Source organism: Leopardus geoffroyi, chromosome X, assembly GCF_018350155.1.
Source record: "Leopardus geoffroyi isolate Oge1 chromosome X, O.geoffroyi_Oge1_pat1.0, whole genome shotgun sequence".
NCBI classification, from domain to species: Eukaryota; Metazoa; Chordata; class Mammalia; order Carnivora; family Felidae; genus Leopardus; species Leopardus geoffroyi.
In genome coordinates, this window is record NC_059343.1 from 126,698,867 (window position 1) to 126,719,946 (window position 21,080).

At 55.8% G+C, this 21,080-nt stretch overlaps 2 protein-coding genes across 4 annotated transcripts in view; both read right to left on the reverse strand.

Annotated features, from left to right (window-relative positions):
• Positions 1-1,525: 1,525 nt before the first annotated feature.
• TREX2 (three prime repair exonuclease 2) lies at positions 1,526-2,517 on the reverse strand. The gene has a single exon (XM_045473219.1). The coding sequence runs from the start codon at positions 2,515-2,517 to the stop codon at positions 1,807-1,809; it is 711 nt and encodes a 236-aa protein (XP_045329175.1). The 3' UTR covers positions 1,526-1,806.
• The window catches only part of HAUS7 (HAUS augmin like complex subunit 7), a 29,342-nt gene continuing 9,787 nt past the window's right edge, over positions 1,526-21,080 (reverse strand). For 2 of the 3 annotated variants that reach the window (XM_045473199.1, XM_045473201.1), the window contains 6 exons: positions 13,679-13,770; positions 12,984-13,145; positions 12,775-12,871; positions 12,001-12,213; positions 10,843-10,957; positions 1,526-5,005 (listed from right to left, as the gene is read on the reverse strand). In XM_045473199.1, coding sequence (XP_045329155.1) covers positions 4,938-5,005; positions 10,843-10,957; positions 12,001-12,213; positions 12,775-12,871; positions 12,984-13,145; positions 13,679-13,770 — 747 coding nt within the window. In that variant the 3' untranslated portion in view covers positions 1,526-4,937. The remainder of the gene's footprint in view (positions 5,006-10,842; positions 10,958-12,000; positions 12,214-12,774; positions 12,872-12,983; positions 13,146-13,678; positions 13,771-21,080) is intronic. The other variant, XM_045473200.1, reaches the window with a different exon arrangement.

The window sequence follows — 21,080 nt, forward strand, 5'->3', positions numbered from 1 at the left end:
CAGGCTGTCACCTGGTCTGTGACAGACCCTGCCCACCCGGGCCTGGACTCGAGCCCCTCCTGACTTGCCCGGCGAGTGAGAAGGGAGCCTCGTGGCATCACCGCCTCTGCGAGTCGGTGGCCTGGAGCCTGGCCAGCTGGATAATGGACACATGAATCTGCTTGGGCACCAGAGGACCTGAGCGTCCCCGGCTGCCTCGAGCCTGGTGGCGTCCCCCACTCTTTCAGCTTCTGCCTGGTGAAGTCTCTTGGACTGAGGACCCACTCAGGCCCGGCCTCGGGGCACCCTTCCAGGTGGGTGCCCGCGGGGGCAGGGAGCCAACCAGCCTTCCTCGGGAAGTTCAATGGCACACAGACCACACTCCGCAACTTAGCCCCTACAGGTCTTTCCCTTACCACGTACCCTCCCCCACCCCCGCCATTCTGTCCTTGGCCGGGCCAGTGGTGCGCCCTGCAATAGAGCCCCAAACCCACTGCTCCTCTCTCCCTCGGTTGCCAACCTCCCAGTCTGAGGCCTGCTTTAGTCCATCCTCCACAAAGCAGCCCGACAGGCGCCGTGAAAACTTAAACCGGATTCTGCCCCTCTCCTGCCAACAACTGTCTGTGCCTCCTCATCGCCCTCAGGGTCAGTGCAGAAGCCCCCCCCGGCCCGGCAATGGGAATGACCCGACGGGGCCACTGCCTGTGTTCTGACGTCACCGTTCTTCTACCTTCCACGTTGCAGTGGCTCTAGTCACTCTGACCTAGTTAGAGTGTCCTGAATGGGCTCAAGGCTTCACTCAAGGGAGTCACGCGGGTGTGGCCGCCCCACCCACCCCACCCCTTCTCACCTGCTCTCCCAGTCTCCCGGACGTCCCGCCCCTGCCTTGCCCCATCGTTTGGTCACACAGGTGGGGCCCCCGAGGCAGGTTAGCTGGCTCCTCAAAGCCCAGCAGAAGCAGCTGCTGAGAAGCTGTCCTCCCCACAGGGCAGCCTCCTGGGCCTCCTCAGGCCAAGCCACAGGGGCCCAGGACAACCTCCTTCCTAGGTATCGCCCCCACTGCACCAGCCACCCCACCTCTGCTATGCACCCCCCCTGCTGCAGGCCCTCCTGGAGCTTGACCTGCACATATAAGGCCCCTTCTGCATACGTGTCTGTGTGCCCATCTTGTTTCATCCTGTCGTCACCTCGCAGGGCAGGGACAGGGGCTCCAGGAGAGGAAGGAGATGCCCAGGGCCCACAGGGGCGAGCACTGGAGCTGGCCTTCGCACCATCTCCCTCCCCAGCACAGACTCGGGACCAAGGCACATGTTCCTGAGGCCCCGTGCACTCATTTCTTGGGCCTCCGGGGTGACAATGCAGGGAGGGGACGATAGGCCAGGCAGCAGCAGACCAGCCAGGGTCCACGGCCCCCACCTGTCAGTCACCCACCGGGTTCAAGGAAAGGCCACAAGGAGGCGGCCCCAGGGGGCTCTGCTCCGGCCCCCGGCCCGGCTCCCTGCCTGCTCCCTCTGGGCAGGCTGGAGAGGGAAACTGGAGGTTCAACTGCTGAGTACTTGTCCATGTTTATTGAGAGGCCAGGTGAGGGGTGGCCAGCAGGGAGCTCTGGGGCTACAAGGCTGGGCAGGCCCGGGCAGGGAGAAAGCCCAGCAGGCGCGCAGGCCCAGGGACAGCCAGCTCAGAGGATGGGGAGAGGGACAGTGGGACACCGGTCCGCTGCCGGCTCCGGGCCCCAGGGCCCGACTGAATGGTCAGAGCTGGCGCTGCCCATGGTGCTGGGGGCGGGCCTCACGCCCCTGGGCAGTGGCGTCACCGAGCCCCCGGCATTCAGGCTTCAACGCTCGGACGATCGGGTGGCTCATACATGGGCTCGATGCGGGCCCAGCTGCGGGCCTGCTCGTCTGCCCAGCCGAGCAGCTCAGCGGCGCGGTGCAGGAAGACCATGAGCAGGGTATGTACGTCGCCCTCGGCTGAGTGGGCGGCACTCGGCTCGGCGTGGAAGTAGCGGCGGAAGAGGCTGCCCAGGCTGTAACCCTTAAAGCCCTGGGCCCGGGTGCCATGGCTGTGGGCGCGGTCCAGGCCCCGAAGCGCAGGCAGTGTATCCAGGCAGATGGTGTCCGGGGGCAGGTGGGCGCCCAGGCGCCGCAGCTCTGTGCACAGCAGGGGGAAGTCGTAATCGAAGCCGTTATGGGCCACGAGGCAGACGGGGCCCTCCTGGCGGCTCAGGAAGGCCTGTAGAGTCCGCACGACGGAGCTGTCAAAGCCGGCCTTCCGGCACCGGGCCAGGCTGTCACTGCTCAAGCCAGTGATCTCGCTGGCCTTAGCGGTGAAAGGACGCTCTGGGCTCATGCACAGCGTGAGTTTGTCCAGGATCCGGGGCAGCACGGGGACACCAGACTCATCTCGGTCTGGGTTCTCCAGGGAGGAGCGGTGCACCGCGAACAGCGATATCTCGGCCACTTCGGGATCTATACTGGGGAGCCCAGTGGCTTCCAGGTCCAGGAAGACGAAAGTCTCAGCCCGGGGCACCTCGGACATGGTGATGTGCTCACGGGGACAGCAAAGCCTAAAGCTGCCAGAGCAAAAGGCATAAAACCTGAAGGCCGAAGTGATGGGGATGGCTGGGCCCAGCCACACACAGCCGACACCGTGGCCAACGCTCCAACCCCTTTGTCGGCGGTGAGGCCTCCTAAGGCCTCGCCACCCTCTCCATTCTGTGCCCCAGTCCCTCCCTGGCCATCATGACCACCGCCAGCCAGTCAACGGCAAAAGGCAGGCCTGATGTGCCCGGATCCCGGCCCAGAGGCCTCTGCTGCCTGCCTCCAGGTACAGGAGACACAAAGTGAGCCACGTCCACGTCATCAGGGACCCGGGAGGTGCTAGCCCAGGATGGCATCTTCACTGAGACACCTTAGCAAGGAGCCTCAGGCAGAGCACCCTGCACCTGCAACCCTAGGGTCAGCTGTCGGGAAGCAGGCAGCCAAGCCTCCCTGGTTTGGCCTCCTCTGGCCTTCTCCCTTGCACACAGGTGCCTTCCCCAACCTGGTCACCTGCGTCTGGGCTCCCGGCAGCTGTCCTCACCAACCCTGCTGGCCGGCTTACCTGGGGCAGCTGCTGGCCGGCTTCTTGGGCTGCTGGGCACCTGTCTCCACACAGGCTGCTCCAGGCGGCCTTTAATCAGTGGCCACGGCCCGCCCCCAGCCGCCTGTTGGGCAACGAGGAGGCCTAAGGCCGCAGGACCTGTGCGGCCGGCTTGCCACCCCCTCGCTCACTCACAGCTGCTGAGACATACGCCCCATGTTTACAGATTGGAAAGCAGGCTCCCGGGCCACACGCAAGGCTCCCCACAAGCTGGAAGAACGTGTCATCACAGGCACGAGGAGGAAACGCGAGTCTGAGCAGGGCCAGGACACGGCAGCCGAGCCGAGACCCCTCCCACCAAGGTGGCAAGCCTTCCCCTCCAGGGCACCACTCCACCTGGGTCACAGGGGACCCAGCAGCCCCTCGTGAGGCTAAAGGGGGCCTAGGAGCAGCAAAGAGGTGCTTGCACAAGCCATGCTTGGCCAGTAAAGGGAAGGGCGCATTCAGGATGGGACCCAATGTGGCTCCACCGAGTGATGAAGGACGGGCAACGCGAGAGGTGGGGGTATGAGGCGGCCTCGGCAGCGACCCCAGCCCCAGGACCATGGGAGGAGAAGTGAAGCCCAGCCCCTCCCGGCCCAGGCCCTGGGGCCCTCCCGGCCCACCTGGCTCAGTCAAGGGCAAAAGGCACATTCAAGACAGGTAGAAAGTAAGAAGGCCCTCCGTGGCCAGAAAGTGGGTGGCACCGTCCCGAGTACCTCGTTCCAGAGCAAGCTATGCCAGCCCTTGGTTGGTGGGTGCCCGCGGGCCCAGCCTCCCACCAGGGGCACGAGGAGGCAACAAAGATGCTGGCTGTGGCCTGCCTGCCACAGGCCTTCGTGGGTCCCTTGGACCGTGAAGCTGCTGGAGCAGCTGGACAATGGTGACCCTGGGCCCGCCCGTCCCCCTCCCTCCCTCAGCAGCCTTCCCGTCTGGAGCAGCCGCAGGGAAGTCGGGGAGGAGCGGGCGCAGGAGCAGGGGAGGCTCGCAGCCAGGGCAGGCCTGTGCGGTGGACCAAGTGTTTAGAGGGAGGCCCCTCCACAAGCCCCTTCCGGCCCGCCGCCGGGCTGAGGGAGGCAGAGGCCCCGCCAGTGGTGCCTGTTCCCATGCTCGGAGGGAGGGAGGTGGCCACGACAGGCGCACTGCTCAGGGAGATACTGGGTCACCCTGGGAAGCCCAGAGAGCAGCTTCCCGGACAACCAGTCAGGCCACTGGCAAGAATTTCCCAGGCGGCTGCAGGGAGCCCTGGGGAGGGAGGAGGAAACACGTGCCCGCCCACTCAATTCCAGATGCGCTGGGTGCCGGGTGTCGGTGGCTGGGCCCGGGGTCTGCAGGGAGTCCTCACGTGGGACCCCAAGGCCAGTCACAGTGCAGACGGCAGTGGGGCGGTCAGGTCCCACGGCGAGGCGGAGACATCTGAGGCTTGGTGTCCCCGGGTTTCACCAGGCAGGGGCAGGAGCAGAAGCAGTGCCAAGGCCGCCTGGGACAGCAGGAAGCCCAGAGCCCGGGATCTGGGACACCACCACGGGGAGAGGGGCAGACTGAGCAGTGGGGGAGCCACGGCCCCCTCAGCCCCAGCCAGACGGCAGAGGGGAGGAGGCAGTCAGGAGGCGGCTTCTTGGAACCCGAGCTTTCCTTTCTGTCCAGCTCAAGTCTGCCCTCTCCCTCCTTCTGGCCCAAGCCGCCAATGGGGCTGATGGGGCTGCTCCCGCAGAGCATGCGGCGGCTGTAACTGCCTCTCCTGCCTCAGGGCTGGCCCTGCGCCCCACCCCCCCCCTCCGCCCCCTGCCCCTGCGGCCCAGCCCTGGCTCCTCAGGGCAGAGCTTCCAGTCCCCAGACTACTCCATGTCTTTCAGACTGTCATTGAAGATCTTGTATTTCTCAGTTAGTTCTTCCATTTTGGTGGCTGCAGACAGAAAACAAAATACAAACAGCACAGTGAGCCCTAGTGCTTCCCGGCCCAGAAGAGGCCACTCCGCACCCCCCTCCCCTCCAGCCAGGCCCACACTGTGGTTCGCTGGTTCTCCTCCGGCCCCGGGCCCGCCTGCGCCTGGCGCTCAAAGGGCTTGCAGCCCGGGCGCCTGGCTCCCAGCGTGCCCCCAGACACCGCCGGGCCAGGAGCTGCCCCTGTGGGTGCCAGGCCGAGCCCCAGGCCAGGTTCCACTCACTGGGCCGCATCCGTGCCCGTCCCCACCGTCGCTCCAGAGCCCAGGAGCTGGGGCTTCTTCTGATTCTGCCAGTGTGTTCGATCTCGGTCAGAACAGCAAGCTACGCACGCAAGCAACGCAAATGCCACGCGCCTTAGCTGCCCTCCAGCCTGCAGGCGACGGCCACGGCCTGCTAGCCGGCTCTCAGGGAAAGGGGATGCCACCATAATTCGCAACTGCCTCCTGAGGTACCAGTTTCAGACAGTGACCCCTGGGCATGACATACAGGGACTTTCACTCACACCCCTCCCCCACCCTGGGGGCTCGGGGCACCACTCTGGGCTCTGCCTTAACTTAAATAGACACCTACTCCTTCTTCCGTCTCCTGGCTGGCCCTCTGCCCTCCCACTTGGCAAGGTCTCTCACTGACATTTGGTCCTGCCTGTCTGGAGGGGGACCCTGAGGCTCAGGCATCACGGGCCCCCACGGCCCTCCCCACTTGTCACCAGCGCCCCCACTGGGTGCAGTTTACCGCCCTGATCACACTTCTCCACCGATGGGCTTTTCCTAGGTCCCTCTGGGTGTAACCTGCCTCTCCCGAATCCTCAGGCCATCCCCACCTCGAGCCCCACTCCAGCTCCACTCCGCCCTCCGTGGGCCGCCTCAACCACGGGTGCTCCATCAGTCCGCACCCCTCCCCTTTGTCCTGGGCTCGCGTGGCTCAGAGCTGTCTGGGCTCTGGGTTTAGGCCAGAAGCCCCCTGCCCTCCGAACGTGCAAGGCATTAGCTTCTGGAGGCCGCCGGCTTTGTGTCCGCAAGCCTGGACCCCGGCACTGGACCTAGGGGTGCGTATTTTCAGTTCTGTCCGCGGTGTGCTTGGAATCCAGAGACACCCCGTCAGCTCTGCGCTCACCGGTCCCCGCCCTCTATTCTCCTTCCTCGCCTTCTCTGGAGGGCCTGCTGGCCACGGGCCCGCTGAGATTGCTTATGCTCGCTGTCACTTTGTTTCCCTGTCTCTTTTCTCTCTATTCTCACAGATTTGTTGCTGCTCCTGCTGCCCCACCCCCCACAGAGCTCTTTCCCGTGATGTTTTTCAACACTTTTAACTTCCAAGAGTGTGTGCTTGTTTTTCTCTTTGTTGGTGTTTCCTAGTTTTCTAGGTTAGGGTTTGCTGCAAAGTTCTCTTCTCTCCAAGACCCACGAGCCCTGCTGGTCCAGATCTCTCTTCTCTCTTCTCTGGCGTTGGTCCAGGCTGGGGAGAGGGGGCCGCCCCCGCTCCACTCTGGGGGAGACACTCGTGCTCCCCAGCAGGAGCCCCACGGGGCGCAAGGCAACGGAAGTGGCCTTCCTGCCATGGGCCCCTCGGGCCAGACAAAGGCGGGCTTCTCCTGCGCTGCCGGCCACACCGGGGGCCAGGGCTGCCGTTCACGTCAATCATTTTCTTTACGTGACAGCAGGCTAAGGCCTCACTGGCAGCACCGACCTGCCTCACTGGCCTGCTTTGCCGCTCTTTGCCGGCTCTCTCCCCTTCCGGCCCGCCCACCACTGCCCCTCCCCGGGGCCGCTGGCCGCAGGGCCCTGGGCCAGCGGCAGCTCCGGCAGACAGGCTCCCCCTTCTCCCTTGGGCTGTGGCTTTCTCCATCCGCCACATGCGACCAACTGCTACCATCCACCCCTCCACGCCGGTGCTGTCAGCTCCCCTCCGCTGCTCTCGGCACCGAGGCAAAGGGGGCTTCGGGTCCACCCGGTCGACACGGTGACTAGTGAATGACAATGGGGTGGGCTGCCCGCCCCACGTCACCAAAGCCCGCTCCGCGCACGCAAGGGCACAGCTCGGGACACAGGCCCGGCAGGCACTCCAGCCCCTCGCTTTGGGTTTCTTATACTGGGAAGGGAGGTGGCGCAGACACACGGACCTTCCCCCGCCGCGGAGCCTGAAGAGGTCACGGAGGCCGAGGCCCTCAGTTTGTCAGATGGGAACAGGGAAGGCGGGAAGGCCGTTCCGACTGGCCCTGGCACGGAGGTGGCATTGACCGCTTCTCTGGGGTGCGTCTGCAGCCTAAGGACTCAGGTCGAACAAAACGTAGGAGCTGCAGCGATGAGAGCCGAGCCCCGGCCCTGCACCCCGGGCGCAGAGCTTTCCCTCACTACTGTCCAGACCTACAGGACGCCAGGCTCTCCAGGGCGAGCAGGCAGTCCTGCGCACCCAGCAGTCCTGCAGTCAGGCGAGACGGCACACGGCAAAGGGCGGTAATGACCGCTGTTCTATTAATGACAGCACGGTTCAGAAGCATTTTATTAACAGCAGTTAAACACAGTGCAGGGGGGAAGTCACAGTGACAGTGGTGACCAGGAGGAACGTTACGACAGCTTTTCACATGGACGATTTTGTGGGAGTCAGTCAGGAAGAAGAGAGACCTTTGAGTGGCCGGTATACACGTGGCAAGTATTCATGCCAAGGCCAATGCCGGCTGCCTGAGGAGAGGGCTGGCTGTAGAGTCCGTGCAAAGGGATGACTCAGAAGATCTGTGACCTAGCGCCATTCCTTGGGGCTGTGCTGGGGGGGGGGGAGGGGGACACATTTATAGGCGAATGCGTCCACCACTACCGCCTGAGGCAGTGGCTAAGAGCTGGAGCCTGGGAGGGGAGGCTGAGGAGCGAGGACTTCCGACAGTCCTGGCAGGGCCGCATGTGTGCCCACGGCTGTGCACGTACCCAGGAGAGACCCGACAAGGACCCGAGCAATCACCTCGGGCTGACCTCGAGGCTCGGAGCAAGCAGGAAGTGAAGGAGAAGGAAACGTCGTGAACTATCCGGCTGAGTGTTGATGAAAAATGAAGCTACACGTCCAAGAAGCTCAAAGAGCTCCAAAGGGGATAAAGCCAAAGCAGTTCACACCAAGACAGATGATAACGAAAGTGTTCCAAGCCAAAGACCAGGATGATCCTGAGACCGGGAGGAGAAGAGGGGCTATAAAAGGGTCTCCATGAGATCAGCAGCTGGTCTCACATCACAGGCCACGAAGGCCCGGACACAGACTGTGGCCCACACAGCCTAACCGTACAATCTGACTCTCTACAGGGGCGCCTGGGTGGCGCAGTCGGTTAAGCGTCCGACTTCAGCCAGGTCACGATCTCGCGGTCCGTGAGTTCGAGCCCCGCGTCAGGCTCTGGGCTGATGGCTCAGAGCCTGGAGCCTGTTTCCGATTCTGTGTCTCCCTCTCTCTCTGCCCCTCCCCCGTTCATGCTCTGTCTCTCTCTGTCCCAAAAATAAATAAACGTTGAAACAAAAAAAATAAAAAAAAAACAATCTGACTCTCTACAGACCAAGCCTGCCACCCTCAGCTCCATGGCGATGAAAATGAACCAATTACAGAGACCGACGTGGTAGGTGCGTCTCACGGAGACGTAATCATCAGAGTCAGGATGGCAGTTAGCCGTAGACAAGAGGAGACACACGACCTGGGACAGGGCGGCACCTGAGCCCGGCAGGGGTGGGGGGTGCGACTATTTCGTATTTCCATCCCTATGAGTTCAGGTTCCTCCCTAAACACTGTGTTTTGTATTTAAAAAAAAAAAAAAAAAAAAAAAAGACCTTTTCTGAATGCACATTTCCATAATAAAACAATAAGTGTACTCGGCCGAAACTTTAACTGAAACTAAATGCAGACACACTTTTGGCCCATCCAATAACAGAAATGCCAGAAGGGCCCGATCTGGCACTGATGAGGACGCAGGAAGACGGGTACCGCGTGGCCTCAGCAACGGAGACGGGCCTCGCTGCCGTGACGCCAAGAACCGCATCCTAAGGACACAATCTAACATGGGAACACTGCATCTCCCGAGCAGACTGCCGGGGGGAGGGACATGGAGCACATGAGTGAAAACTGGGGAGCAGGATGGATGAACCGCGCGTGAACTAGACCGCCCCTGCCCCTGCTGCAGATGCTCGCCCTCTGCCAGGGGCTCATCCACATTATATTATATTATATTATATTATATTATATTATATTATATATAATAGTAAAAAGCTGAAAATGACCTACAGGCTCAATAATATAAAATGTTAAGCAAATTACAACAAATACATGGATAGAATAGCGTTTCACAATTAAAGATATTATATTACTTCAAGGGGTGCCTGGGTGGCTCAGTCAGTTAAGTGTCCGGCTCTTGATTTTGGCTCAGATCATCATCTCATGGTTTGTGAGTTCAAGCCCCACATCAGGCTCTGTGCTGACGGTGCAGAGCCTGCTTGGGATTCTCTCTCTCCCTCTCTCTCTGCCCCTCCCTGGCTCATGAGCGCACTCTCTCTGTCTCTCTCAAAATAATAAACTTTAAAAAATGTTACTTCGAGAACATGGGAAAATGTTTATAACATTTTTAATGTGTTTTTTAATTGCTTTTAATGTTTATTTATTTTTGAGAGAGAGACAGAGCTTGAGTGGAGGAGGGGCAGAGAGAGACGGAGACACAGAATCTGAAGTAGGCTCCAGGTTCCAAGCTGTCAGCACAGAGCCCGACGCGGGGCTCAAACCCATGAACCGTGAGATCATGACCTGAGCCGAAGTTGGACACTTAACCGACTGAGCCACCCAGGCACTCCAATGATGCTTTTTTTTTTTTTTTTTTTTTTTTTTTTTTAAGTAAGCTCTATGCCCACTGTGGGGCTTGAACTCACAACCCCAAGGTCGAGACTTGTGTGCTCTAGTCACTGAGCCAGCCAGGCATCCCAGGAAAATGCTTTATAAAATGGTCTCAGGGAAAGAACATAATATAAAAGTTTATATGTGGGGCGCCTGGGTGGCTGAGTTGGGTAAGCGTCCGAGTTCAGTTCAGGTTATGATCTTGCAGTTCGTGAGTTCGAGCCCCGCGTCGGGCTCTGTGCTGACAGCTCAGAGCCTGGGGCCTGCTTCAGATCCTGTGTCTCCCTTTCTCTCTGTGTCCCTCCCCCATTCACCCTCTGTGTCTCTCTGTCTCTCAAAAATGAATAAACGTTAAAATAAATAAATAAATACATAAATACATAAATAAATAAAGTAGAACTGTATATGTGCTGTGATTACTTACACAAAAAAGTAAAAAATGATGAGAGGAAAAAGAATAGAGATAAACAGACCAAAATACTAGCATCAATCATCTCTGGGTCATCAGGTCATAAACTGTTTTTTTTGTTTTTTGTTTGTTTGGGGTTTTTTTTTTGAGGGGGGAGGGGAGCACAAGCGGGGAAGGGGCAGAGAGAGGGGAATAGAGGATCTGAAGCAGGCTCTGCACTGACAGGCTGACAGCAGTGAGCCCAATACGGGGCTTGAACTCACGAATCGTGAGATCGTGACCTGAGCCGAAGCCGGACACAACCGCGTGAGCCACCCAGGTGCCCCAACAAACTGTTTTTACCATACCTCCACACATCTCTGGGTTATCCCAATTTCCCACAATTAATTTTTTTTATTTTATATCCATAGAAAGCATTTTTTTTTCAAAGGAGGGAAAACCTCATGCATCCGAAGAAGCAGCAAGCAAGGGGCAGTCCCCAGCTACTCCCCAAATGCTGGTCGAGCAAGAAAGGGCCACACACGAGGCGGGCGACCACATACCTAGACTCGTGAGAGAATTGCTGCCGCCCCAACAGATGCGCTCGTCCTGCTGCTGCTTCGCCATCTGCACGGCTTCTGCCGAGGTGTCGGTGACCTGCGTGACCGCTCTCAGCAGCTGTGAGGGAGGGGGAGGGGCACAGAGGCATCAAATGCCGCTGAGCCCACCTGCAGAAGCCATCCCCTGCTTCCCCCAAGGGCAGCTGGACAGTCACCAATCAGAGTTCTCCGTCCTCACTCCTTTCTTCTGGGCCCAGAGGGGATGCCGCGCTATTACGTGTCCCATCCCACACTAGTGGCCCAGCAAAGCCAGGGCACGATGGGAAAACCCATGTCCCAAGATAACAGAAGGGCCTCTCCAGCGGGAAAGGCCTGTACCCCACGGGACCCTGTCGGCAGAACTGTGGAGGACAGGCCGGACGGAGGTTTGGAAAGCCTAGGAGTCTTTGTGTTAAACCGACACGGTGCTCGCTTCGGCAGCACTTAAGCTAAAATGGCGAAAAACCAAGATAAATGCCATGGAAGCCCTGAGCCAATGTCAGAGTTCCACGTGTGGCAACTGCACTCACAATCACAACCAACCCAGTGTTTTAGGCTGGACTCTAGGGATCTGAAATGTGACACAACAAATGAGGAGGTAAATATTTATGTAGTCAGCTGAGCAGCGTGAGACCACTTTTTCCCATCTGTGTGAGCTGGGTCAAGAGCACAGACAGGCAAACGTCTGGCCGTCTGGCTGGCTGGCTGGCATAGTTCCTGGTCATACACAAGAACGAACTGGCCACGATACATTTGGGTATATCACGAAGACAGAGTGACCCCAATACAGGGACAAAAAAGCTAGAGGCTGGGCTAAGGGTCCCATATGGTCCACTAGGACCCAGCACAGGCAGTACACAAACCTCTTCTGGCCCCAGGGTCTCGGCTCACCTAACAGCCCCCTGAAATGCGGTAGGATTCTCAGGGAACATCCACGTCGGCCCAACCCCTTCCACGGCACCAGGAGAAGCGCCCTCCCCAACCTGTCCAAGCCCCAGGCTGAGGGCCAGAGCCCAGTCATGCCAAGCCCGGCCCAGGCCCCTGCCCTCGTGTGTGCGGCTGGGGGCTGCGGAGGCAGCCGGAAGGGAGGGGGGGAGCGGGGCAGGAAAGGGTGATTCTTACTTGGTTGCACGAAGTCAGGGTCTGGTGCACGGCCTGGACGATGGGGCCACACGGGTGGAGGTAGGGGCCCGGGCGCCGGCAGCACTCACCCAGCTCGTCGTCGTAGACTTGGAGGAAAGCCACAACAAGCTGGTGGAAGTCAGAGATGACCAGGCGCAGCTTCTGGTCCAGGGTGCTGGTGTCGGCCCCGCTCACAGCGCCCCCTTGCTTGTGCTGCTCAAAGCACAGCAAAGCCAGAGGTAGAGGGGTCCTCGAGGCCCTGCCTGCCCCTGGGGCACCAAGTCTCCTCCCCGCGTCAGATACACAAGGCCGGAGGCAGAGAACAACTTGGTTTTGCGCAAAGCCGCCCAGCTTCCAGCCTCAGCGCAGCCGCTGCTGCCTGTGTGGGCCTCAGTCTCCTCCCCAGGAAGAAGAGGACAGGCCAAGGGCTGGTGGGAAGGCCATGTGCAAGAGAGCCCGTGAAAGGCCAGACCTCAGGACCCGGTGCACAGCCTCCGTGAGGCCGATATCTTCCATTCTTCCGAAAGCCTCTCCACATCTGCCCAGAGTCTGCCTGCCTCTCCCCTTCACATGGGCTGAGCACCCACAACATTCTAGAAGCCACGGAGCCCTGCGCACACACCACCTCACTTAACCCTCACAACACATTCGCTGTAAAGGTGGGGCCCCTGAGGCGGGGGAAGTAACGTGCCTTGCCCTGGACACAAAGGGGGGCCCTTGCAGTCGGGCCCTCAGTCCCAAGCCCCGCGGCCCCCGGGAGCCGGCACCCCTCACCTCCACCCTGAGCGCCTGCAGTTTGGCGGCGCTCTCCTGCAGCTGCCTGCCCAGCTCCACCACGCTCACGTCCTCCGACTCAACGCAGGGGCTGGCCCTGCAGGGAGAGGAAAGAGGACGTGCCCAGCTGGGTGCCATCGCAGTCATCGGAGCACCTGCCACACGGGGAAGGGTGTGTCCCGGGTGACGGGACCAAGTGGGACACGTACCTCTGCCAGGCACCGCTCTGCTGCCTAAGGAAGGGCTGAATGTCCAGGGACCATGGCTCACACTCGGGGCTCAGGAGCGTCTGCAGGTGGGGGCTGGAGAAGAGCTCCCCCAGAAGCACCTCGTTCTTCTCTCTGGTGTCCTCTAAGTGTTCCTTCACGCTGCTGGGGCACCCCCAAGGCCACGCTGTCACTGGCCACAGCACAGCCTCCAGATCTGCGGAGGCCCCCGGCCGAGGAAGCCCTCAGTCCCCCAGGGGAGACCCCAGGGGCAAAACGAGACCAGGCAGAGAGGCCGGGAGACGATGTCTCCGCCAGGCCCTGCCCTGCTTTGGTGGCCGTGATCAAGCCCCATTCCTGTGAGAGCCCGCCTGCCTGCAGGGACGGCGCGGGCACCCACGTTCCTCCGCAGGCCAGCCTGTCTTCTCCAAGGCCTGCAGAGCACCTTCACACCGACAGCCCGGCACCGTGAGCACTGTGCTGTTAGCACCGTCCCACGGGGACGCCCTTCCCAGGCTCACACCTCGCCACGCGCCAGCGTGCAGCTGCCACCACCAGAGCGGCGAGTAAGACCCCGGCTAGAGACGTACGTGGTGGTGGGCCTGGGTGCCCAGTGGGCCCCCCAGCCCTACCACCTCCAGATGGAGCTCCAAGGTGCCTACCGGCCATTCTGTGGAGAGCCCGCCCTGAGCCTTTACCTGGAGCGGCTGCAGCATCCGGCAGTCAGGCTCTGGACCCCGTCCAGCAGCTGGTTCATGAAGCGCAACTGCTTCTGGGCGCAGGCCCGGCCCTGGGCAGGGAAGGGCGCACCCACTCACTAGGCCAGACGTGCCGGGGGGTCCCCTGCCCCACACCTTGCCCTGCTGGGGCTAGTGGGAAGGAGTGGCCCGCACCAGCAACTCCCTGTGCCCGAGCCGGCAGCATTTTGGAGCGGCTTGGGGCCCACAGCCTCAGGGGCTGCCATCATTGAGTGCTCCCAGCCTCGGGTGGCGATGATGCCCGGGACCAGGCTCTGGGAAGCGCAGCAGAGATATACGGGAGCAGGGCCCCGGGGCAGGGGCTGGGGGCTCGCGCGGTTAAGCACAGGACTTTTGATTTTGGTTCAGGTCGTGGTCTTGCGGTTCGTGGCATCGAGCCCCGTGTCAGGCTCTATGCTGAGAGTGAGGAGCCTGCTTGGGACTCTCTGTCTCCCCCTCTCTCTGTCCCTCCCCTGCTCTCTTTCTCTCTCACTCTCATAAACAAATACACCTTTGAAAAAAGAAAGGAAGATACACGAGCACGTGCCCATCACACAGCCCACAGCACAGCTTCTCGGGTGGCTGTGTGGAGCACGGCAGGGCCTGCCGAAGGCAGAACACGGCCCGCAGGGACTGAAGCCGCTCCGTTCCTCAGGAGTGCCCCCGGGCGGAGGCTTATTCTCCCTGCAGACTGACCTCTGCAGCCAGGAATGGCCTGTGATGACCCTTCTCCTCACAGGAAGAACAAGTGGCCAGACTTCATGGCTGACAGAGCCCCCTGGCCTGAAGGCAGCTGGGATTCCCAGCAGGGACCCACCTGGCCAGGAGCTCAAGGCTTCAAGAAGGAGACTCACAGGACCCAAACACTTACAAGCTGAGAGGCCCGGTCTGCTCCAGACAGCCTGGTGTGAGCAGCGGTATCAGAAAGAAAGCCAGGGCCCGCCTCTCCGTTTTAGGTCTTCCCTGCCGCTGCCCTCACAGACCCACTATTCTGAGGGATGCCACAAAACGATTTGCTCAGCTGGCATCACTATAAAGCCCTCCGAGAAGCATCTGCACTTAAAGTGGGCATGGAAGGCACAGGCTGTGGTAGAAGGGCTGTGCGGTTCCTGGCAGCATTTCAAGCCAGGCAGCCCTGGCTTGGGGAGTAGATTTGGGGACAGGAACGTGCTCTGCTACGTTTACAGCCCAGCTCCCTCTCCGTGGGTGCCAGGCCTCGTGCCTACAGCTGCCTGGCACTTCCCTACAAGCCTGGCTCCCGGCTACGTAGCCACGTCAACAGGATCAGTGGCTCTGGAAGCTTCTCAGTCTAAAACTGGGCGATTGGGCCCGGTCAGTACCTCCTGTTGACCCATTCTCCCAATCTGGCCAAGTGACACTGAGCCCGAGTAACATACCTGAGGGCGGCATGAAAGCAGAGGCAGAGGTTGGGACGCTGTCTAGACAGGAGACAGCCCAGACAGAAACATGACAGCAACTATCGCTCAGGACCTCACAGAGCCTTGACCAGTGGCCAGGGCTGGGCCACCCTGCCTGCCGTGCCCTCCTCGGCACAGCCCTGACTCTGGTAGCCCCCCGAATGCCCGGGAAGAGATTGGGATCCCTGCTCTGGGCTCTGCCAGCCTGGGTCAGGACCGGGACTGTAGTGCTGAGCCCACTGGGCGGTCCCAGCCTATGTGTCCTGCCCACTCCCTGGTCACGCTCCGGCAGCCTGGGGCACTCCTCTCCTAGAGGTGTTCCATTCCATTGAGCTGCGCTGGTGATTTGTATTTGAGATGTAACGCACACACCACGAATTCACCCTTCTTAAGTGCATAGTTCAGGGCTTGCTATGACAGTCACAGAGCTGCACAGCCCTTACCACTAGGTAAGCACAGGACATGACCATCGCTCCCCAAAAGCAATCCAGTCCCCATGAGCAGTCACTCCCCATACCCCATCCCCCCCACCCCCGCCAGCCCTAGCCCCTAGCACCCACTGATATCCTTTGGCTTCTATGCATTTGCCTCTTCTAGACACTTCCTATAAATGGAATCTTACATATGTAGTCTTTTGTGACTGGCTTCCTTCACTCAGCATCATGTTTTCAAGGTTCGTCCACGTAGTAGTTTATTCTTTATTATTACTTGTTTATCCACGCACCGATTAGTGGAAATTTCAGGGCTTTTTCCTACTCTCTGTCTATTAAGTAATACTTCCTGTTCACGTACAAGTTTCCGCGTGGCCAGTCCCGTGGGGTCCGCAGCTGGCAGTGGAAGCACTGGCCGTGAGGCACGGTTTAGAGGAACCAGCAGGACCGTCTGCCACTCCCAGCAGCAACGGAGGAGGGCTCCAACCCATCCTCATCCTCACCGATGCTTGTTACTTTCCTTTCTGTTTGTTTGTTTTAAATCCTAGCCCTCCCACGGCACATGAAGTGGGATCTCATCGAGGTTTTGGGAAAAATGTATTCAGCTCCTCTGCCCAGTTTTCTGTTGGCTTCCCTGTCTTATTATTATTGAGTTGTAAGAACTCTTTATGGATTCTGAATACCAGACCCTTATCAGATATATGATTGACAAAGATTCTCTTTCATTCTATGGATTATCTTCAATTACCTTCAATTTCTTGATGTCCTTTGGAGCACCAGAGTAGCTCGTTTTAATGAAGTCTAATTGATCTATCTTTTTCTCTTGGTTTGTGCTTTTGGTACCAAAATGACTTTTTAAAACTGTTATGAACCCATGGATTTGAAATAATGTTCACAGGCCTCAGTCTACTGCGGTCATCATCCTTCCGATGTGTTCATCATCCCACGACGTTCCCTCTCCGGCCAATGAGGGCTTCTATTGATAGCTGCCTGCTGAGTCCTTCAGATGTAACTGTAAATTCTTGGATGCCTGCCTTGTTCTCTTGTGTAACAAAGTGTTCCTGACTCAACTGGTACATTTCCTGCCCCAGGCCTTTGTTACAACTGGACTGTCATTGTTCTTGTCCTTTTAAGAGGATAAAGCAAGGAAACACACACACACACACACACACACACACACACGCACACGCACACACACCACACCACACACTCGGGTTTTAAGTTAAAATACATTAAGAGCTCATGCTGATATTCCCAATTCAAATTCCTACAGGGTTTGACCAAACCTAATTATCTTATACCCATATCTCCATATCTCCTTTCTCCCATGCCCCCCACCAACTCCCAGCTCTCAACAATGCCAACGTGAATTATTTTGTTTTTATTTTTTATTCCATAAAAAGGAATGAAGAACTGATCCATGTTCCAGCATGAATGGCCCTGGAAACTATCGTGTTAAGTGAAGAAGTCATTACAAAAGGCCACATACCATATGACTCCATTTATATGAGATAAAGACAGGAGAGTAGCGGGTACCAGGGCCTGTGGGTAACAGGGAGTGATGGCTTAATGGTCACGGGATCCCCTTTTAGGGTGATAAAAATGTTCTGGAACTAGACAGAGCATGCTATGGTTGCACGACAATGCAAACGTACTTAACGCTGATTGCACACTTAAAAGTAGTTCAGACGGTAAATTTTACGTTATGTGTATTTTACCACAATAAAAAATATTTTTTTAAAACAAAATAGAACCCTTCAGAGCTTGCTGGGAAATTTTTTTAATGGTTAAAATGGTAAATGTTATGCTATGTGCATTTTACCACAATGAAAAAATCTTTAAAGATAAAAAGGAAGGGAGGGGTTCCAGTTCCAGGTCAGATGAAAGGACCAGCTTCCTCTCCCACTAAATACTCACCTCTCAGAGCAGGACAGAATGTATGTGGCAGGTGTCTATAGTCTCAGAAGGGCAAGTATCAGCAGGCATGTCAAGGACGCATGCCAGAATCCTAGGTGACCATCGAGGCTGGTGATGATCTAGCATGTTCTCTCCTCTGGTCTCTCTAGACCTGCACTCGGCCCAGCTCAAACCCAGAAGGGAACATAACAGCACAGACAGAGAACTCCAGAAAAGGAAAAGGAAACCCCTAACACTCAGAGAGAGTAGGGGAAATCTCCAGGCTCTTTTCTCTCCTTCTGCTCTGTGACCCCGGACCCCAGGCAATATCATGGCACTGGTGGCCGCAGCAACAAAGGTGCTTACTAAAAGAAAACTGCAGAAGCCAATACTCTGGGAGCGGGGAATCTTCCTCTCCATTCAGTGTGGCGCAGTCACAGAAGTGGGTGCTTTATGGCTGCGGGGCAGCAAAGGAGAGCCCTTTCCCCCAGGAACCAGATAGTATCAAAGAGAGGACAGGGAGTGACAAACTAGAGAAAGGGATCCCATGAATCTGTTTTGAATGTCTGGGCTCACCCCCACCCGTGCAGGGGTAGATCTGATCTCCAGGAGCATACCGACAAATGATCACAGGGGAGAGACCGACACCAGATCCCAGGCTGACAGTCAGGCGGTCCCCATGCAGGGAGGGCCTGAACAGTAGCACAAAGGCTGTGGAAAGCGGGCCGACCCTGGAAGCACAGGCCAGAGAAGGAGGCAGAACGTGCAGCTTACGCCTGACCAGGTCAAGTACCTGCTACAACACAAGTATCAACATTCTTCATAAAACTCAACAAGACCCAGAGGCAAAGTCAACGTGCGTGAGAAAAGACAATGAACAGACGCCAATCACAAGATGGCACTGATGTTGGAATTACCTGACAAATTTAAAGCAGTCATTATCAAAATGCCAAGTAAGTAATCATGAGTTCTCTTGAAAGCTAAAATAGAAAACATCAGCAAAGAACCAAGTTTTTTTTTAAATATTTTTTAATTTATTTTGAGATAGAGATAGAGACAGCATGAGCACGGAAGGGGCAGAGAGGCGGGGGGAGGGGAGAGAATCCTAAGAGAATTCCCAAGAGAATCCCAAGCTCCACACCATCAGCACACAGCCCAGTGCAGGGTTTGAACTCCTAAACTGTGAGATCATGACCTGAGCCGAATTCAGACCTTAACCAACTGAGCCACCCAGACACCCTAAGAAACAATTTTTTTAAAAAGTATCTTTTTTTAGAGCTGGAAAATAAGAATAACTGAAATAAAAAACTCAGTGATGAACACAATAGCAGAATTGAGGGTACAGAGGCAAGAGTCAGTGAACTTGGAAACAGATTAACAGAAACTATCCAATGTGAGCAACAGAGAAGGGAAAAACATTTAAGAGCATCGTGGACTTGTGGTACAATAATAAAAGGTCTAATGTGTGTGTCGTAGGAGGCCCAAATGGAAAGGAGACAAATGTGTGCACTGATAAAATATTTGAAGGAGTAACGGCTGAAAACTTGTCAAATTCGGGAAAAGACACAAACTTATAGATTTGAGAAGCTGAACGAATCCAAACAGGAAAGCCAAGGAAATATTCGCACAAACACATAATCAAATTACTGAAGACTGATAACAAAGAGAAAGAAAAAAAAGTTTTAAAGTAACAAGAGAAAAACAACGTATGACCCAGGAATAAAGGGGAACACTAAGAGAACTTGGACCCAGCAGACCACTTCTAAAAGAATTGCTAGGGGTACCTGGGTGGCTCAGTCGGTTAAGTGCCCCACTTTGGTTCAGGTCATGATCTCATGGCTCATGAGTTCGAGCCCCGCATTGGGCTCTTGTGTGGACAGCTCAGAGCCTGGAGCCTGCTTTGGATTCTACGTCTCCCTCTCTCTATGCTCCTCCCCTACTCTCTCTCTCACTCTTGCATGCTCTCCTCTCTCTCTCTCTGTCTCTCTCTCTGTCTCTCAAAAATAAACATTAAAAAATAAAAAAATAAAAAAAAAAAAAAAGAATTGCTAAAGGCCATCCTTCAGACAGAGGTGAAAGGATACCAGAAGGAGACTTGGAACATCGCAAATAAAGGAAGAATAAAGGACAAAACCAGATAATCAACTCAGTAGATGCAAAGAAAGCATTTACAAAAATTCAACACCCTTTCATGACAAAAGCACTCAACAACTAGGAACAGAAGGGAGTATCCTCAACCTGAAAAAGGGCATCTATAAAAAATTCACAGTTAACATCATAGTCAAAGGTGAAGATCAAATGCTCTCCTCCTAAATCAGAAACTAGGCAAGGATGCCCACCCTTGCCACTTCTATTCAACATTGTACTGGAAGTGCTAGCCAGAGTAATTAGGGAAGAAACCGAAATCAAAAACACACAAATTGAAAAGGCAAAAATACAACTATCTCTATTTGCAGATGACACAGTCTTTTATATAAAAAATCCTAAGGGAATCCACTAAAAAACCATTAGAACAAATAAACAAGTTTAGCAACGTGGCAGGATACAAGAGCAATGTGCAAAAAGCAATTGTATTTCCACACCCTAGCAATGAGCAATACAAAAATGAAATTAAGAAAACAACTCCATTTATAATAGCATCATAAAGAATAAAATACTTAGGAACAAATTTAGATGTATATACTGGAAGCTACAAAACAGCTTTTAAAGAAATTAAAGAAAACCTAAATAGGGATGCCTGGGTGGCTCAGTCAGTTAAGCATCTGGCTTTGGCTCAGGTCATGACCTCACAGCTTGTGAGTTCGAGCCCCACGTCAGGCTCTGTGCTGACAGCTCAGAGCCTGGAGCCTGTTTTGGATTCTGTGTCTCCCTCTCTCTGCCCCTACCCCTACTGAGCACTCTGTCTCTCTCTCTAAAATAAATATTAAAACATTTTTTTTTAATTTTTTTAATTAAAGAAAACCTAAATAAATGGAAAGACAGTCCATGTTCATGGATAGAAAGACTTAATAGAGTTGATGGCAATACTTCCCAAAACAATCCACAGATTCGACACAAACTCCATCAAAATTCCACTTGGCTTTTTTGCAGAAATTGACAAGCTTATTGTAAAATTCATGTGGAAATTCAGTGGAATCACTAATAAAAGCCAAAGCAATCTTTAAAAAGAGCAAAACTGAAAGATTCACATGTTACAACTTACTACAAAGCTACACTAATGAAGACAGTGTGGCATAAAGTCAGACATAGATCAATGGAACAGAATGGAGAATCAAGAAATAAACCTTCACATTTCTAGTTAACTGATTTTCATCAAGGATGCTAAGACAATTCAATGAGGTAAGAATGGTCTTTTCAATACATGGTGCTGGGAAAACTAAACAGCCACATGCAAAAGAATGAAGTTGGAGACACACTTTACACCATACATAACTAACTCAAAATGGATCAAAGACCTAAATGTAAGAACTAAAAACGATAAAACTCTTAGAAGAGGGGCACCTGGGTGGCTCAGTCGGCTGAGCATCCGACCCTTGATTTTGGCTCAGGTCATGATCCCAGGGTCATGGGATCAAGCCCCGCGTCAGGCTCCACACTGCTTAAGATTCTCCCTCTCCT

What these genes read in the sequence shown, in the direction of transcription:
- TREX2 (XM_045473219.1), bottom strand. Translation starts at nt 2,517, where the DNA reads ATGTCCGAGGTGCCCCGGGCTGAGACTTTCGTCTTCCTGGACCTGGAA.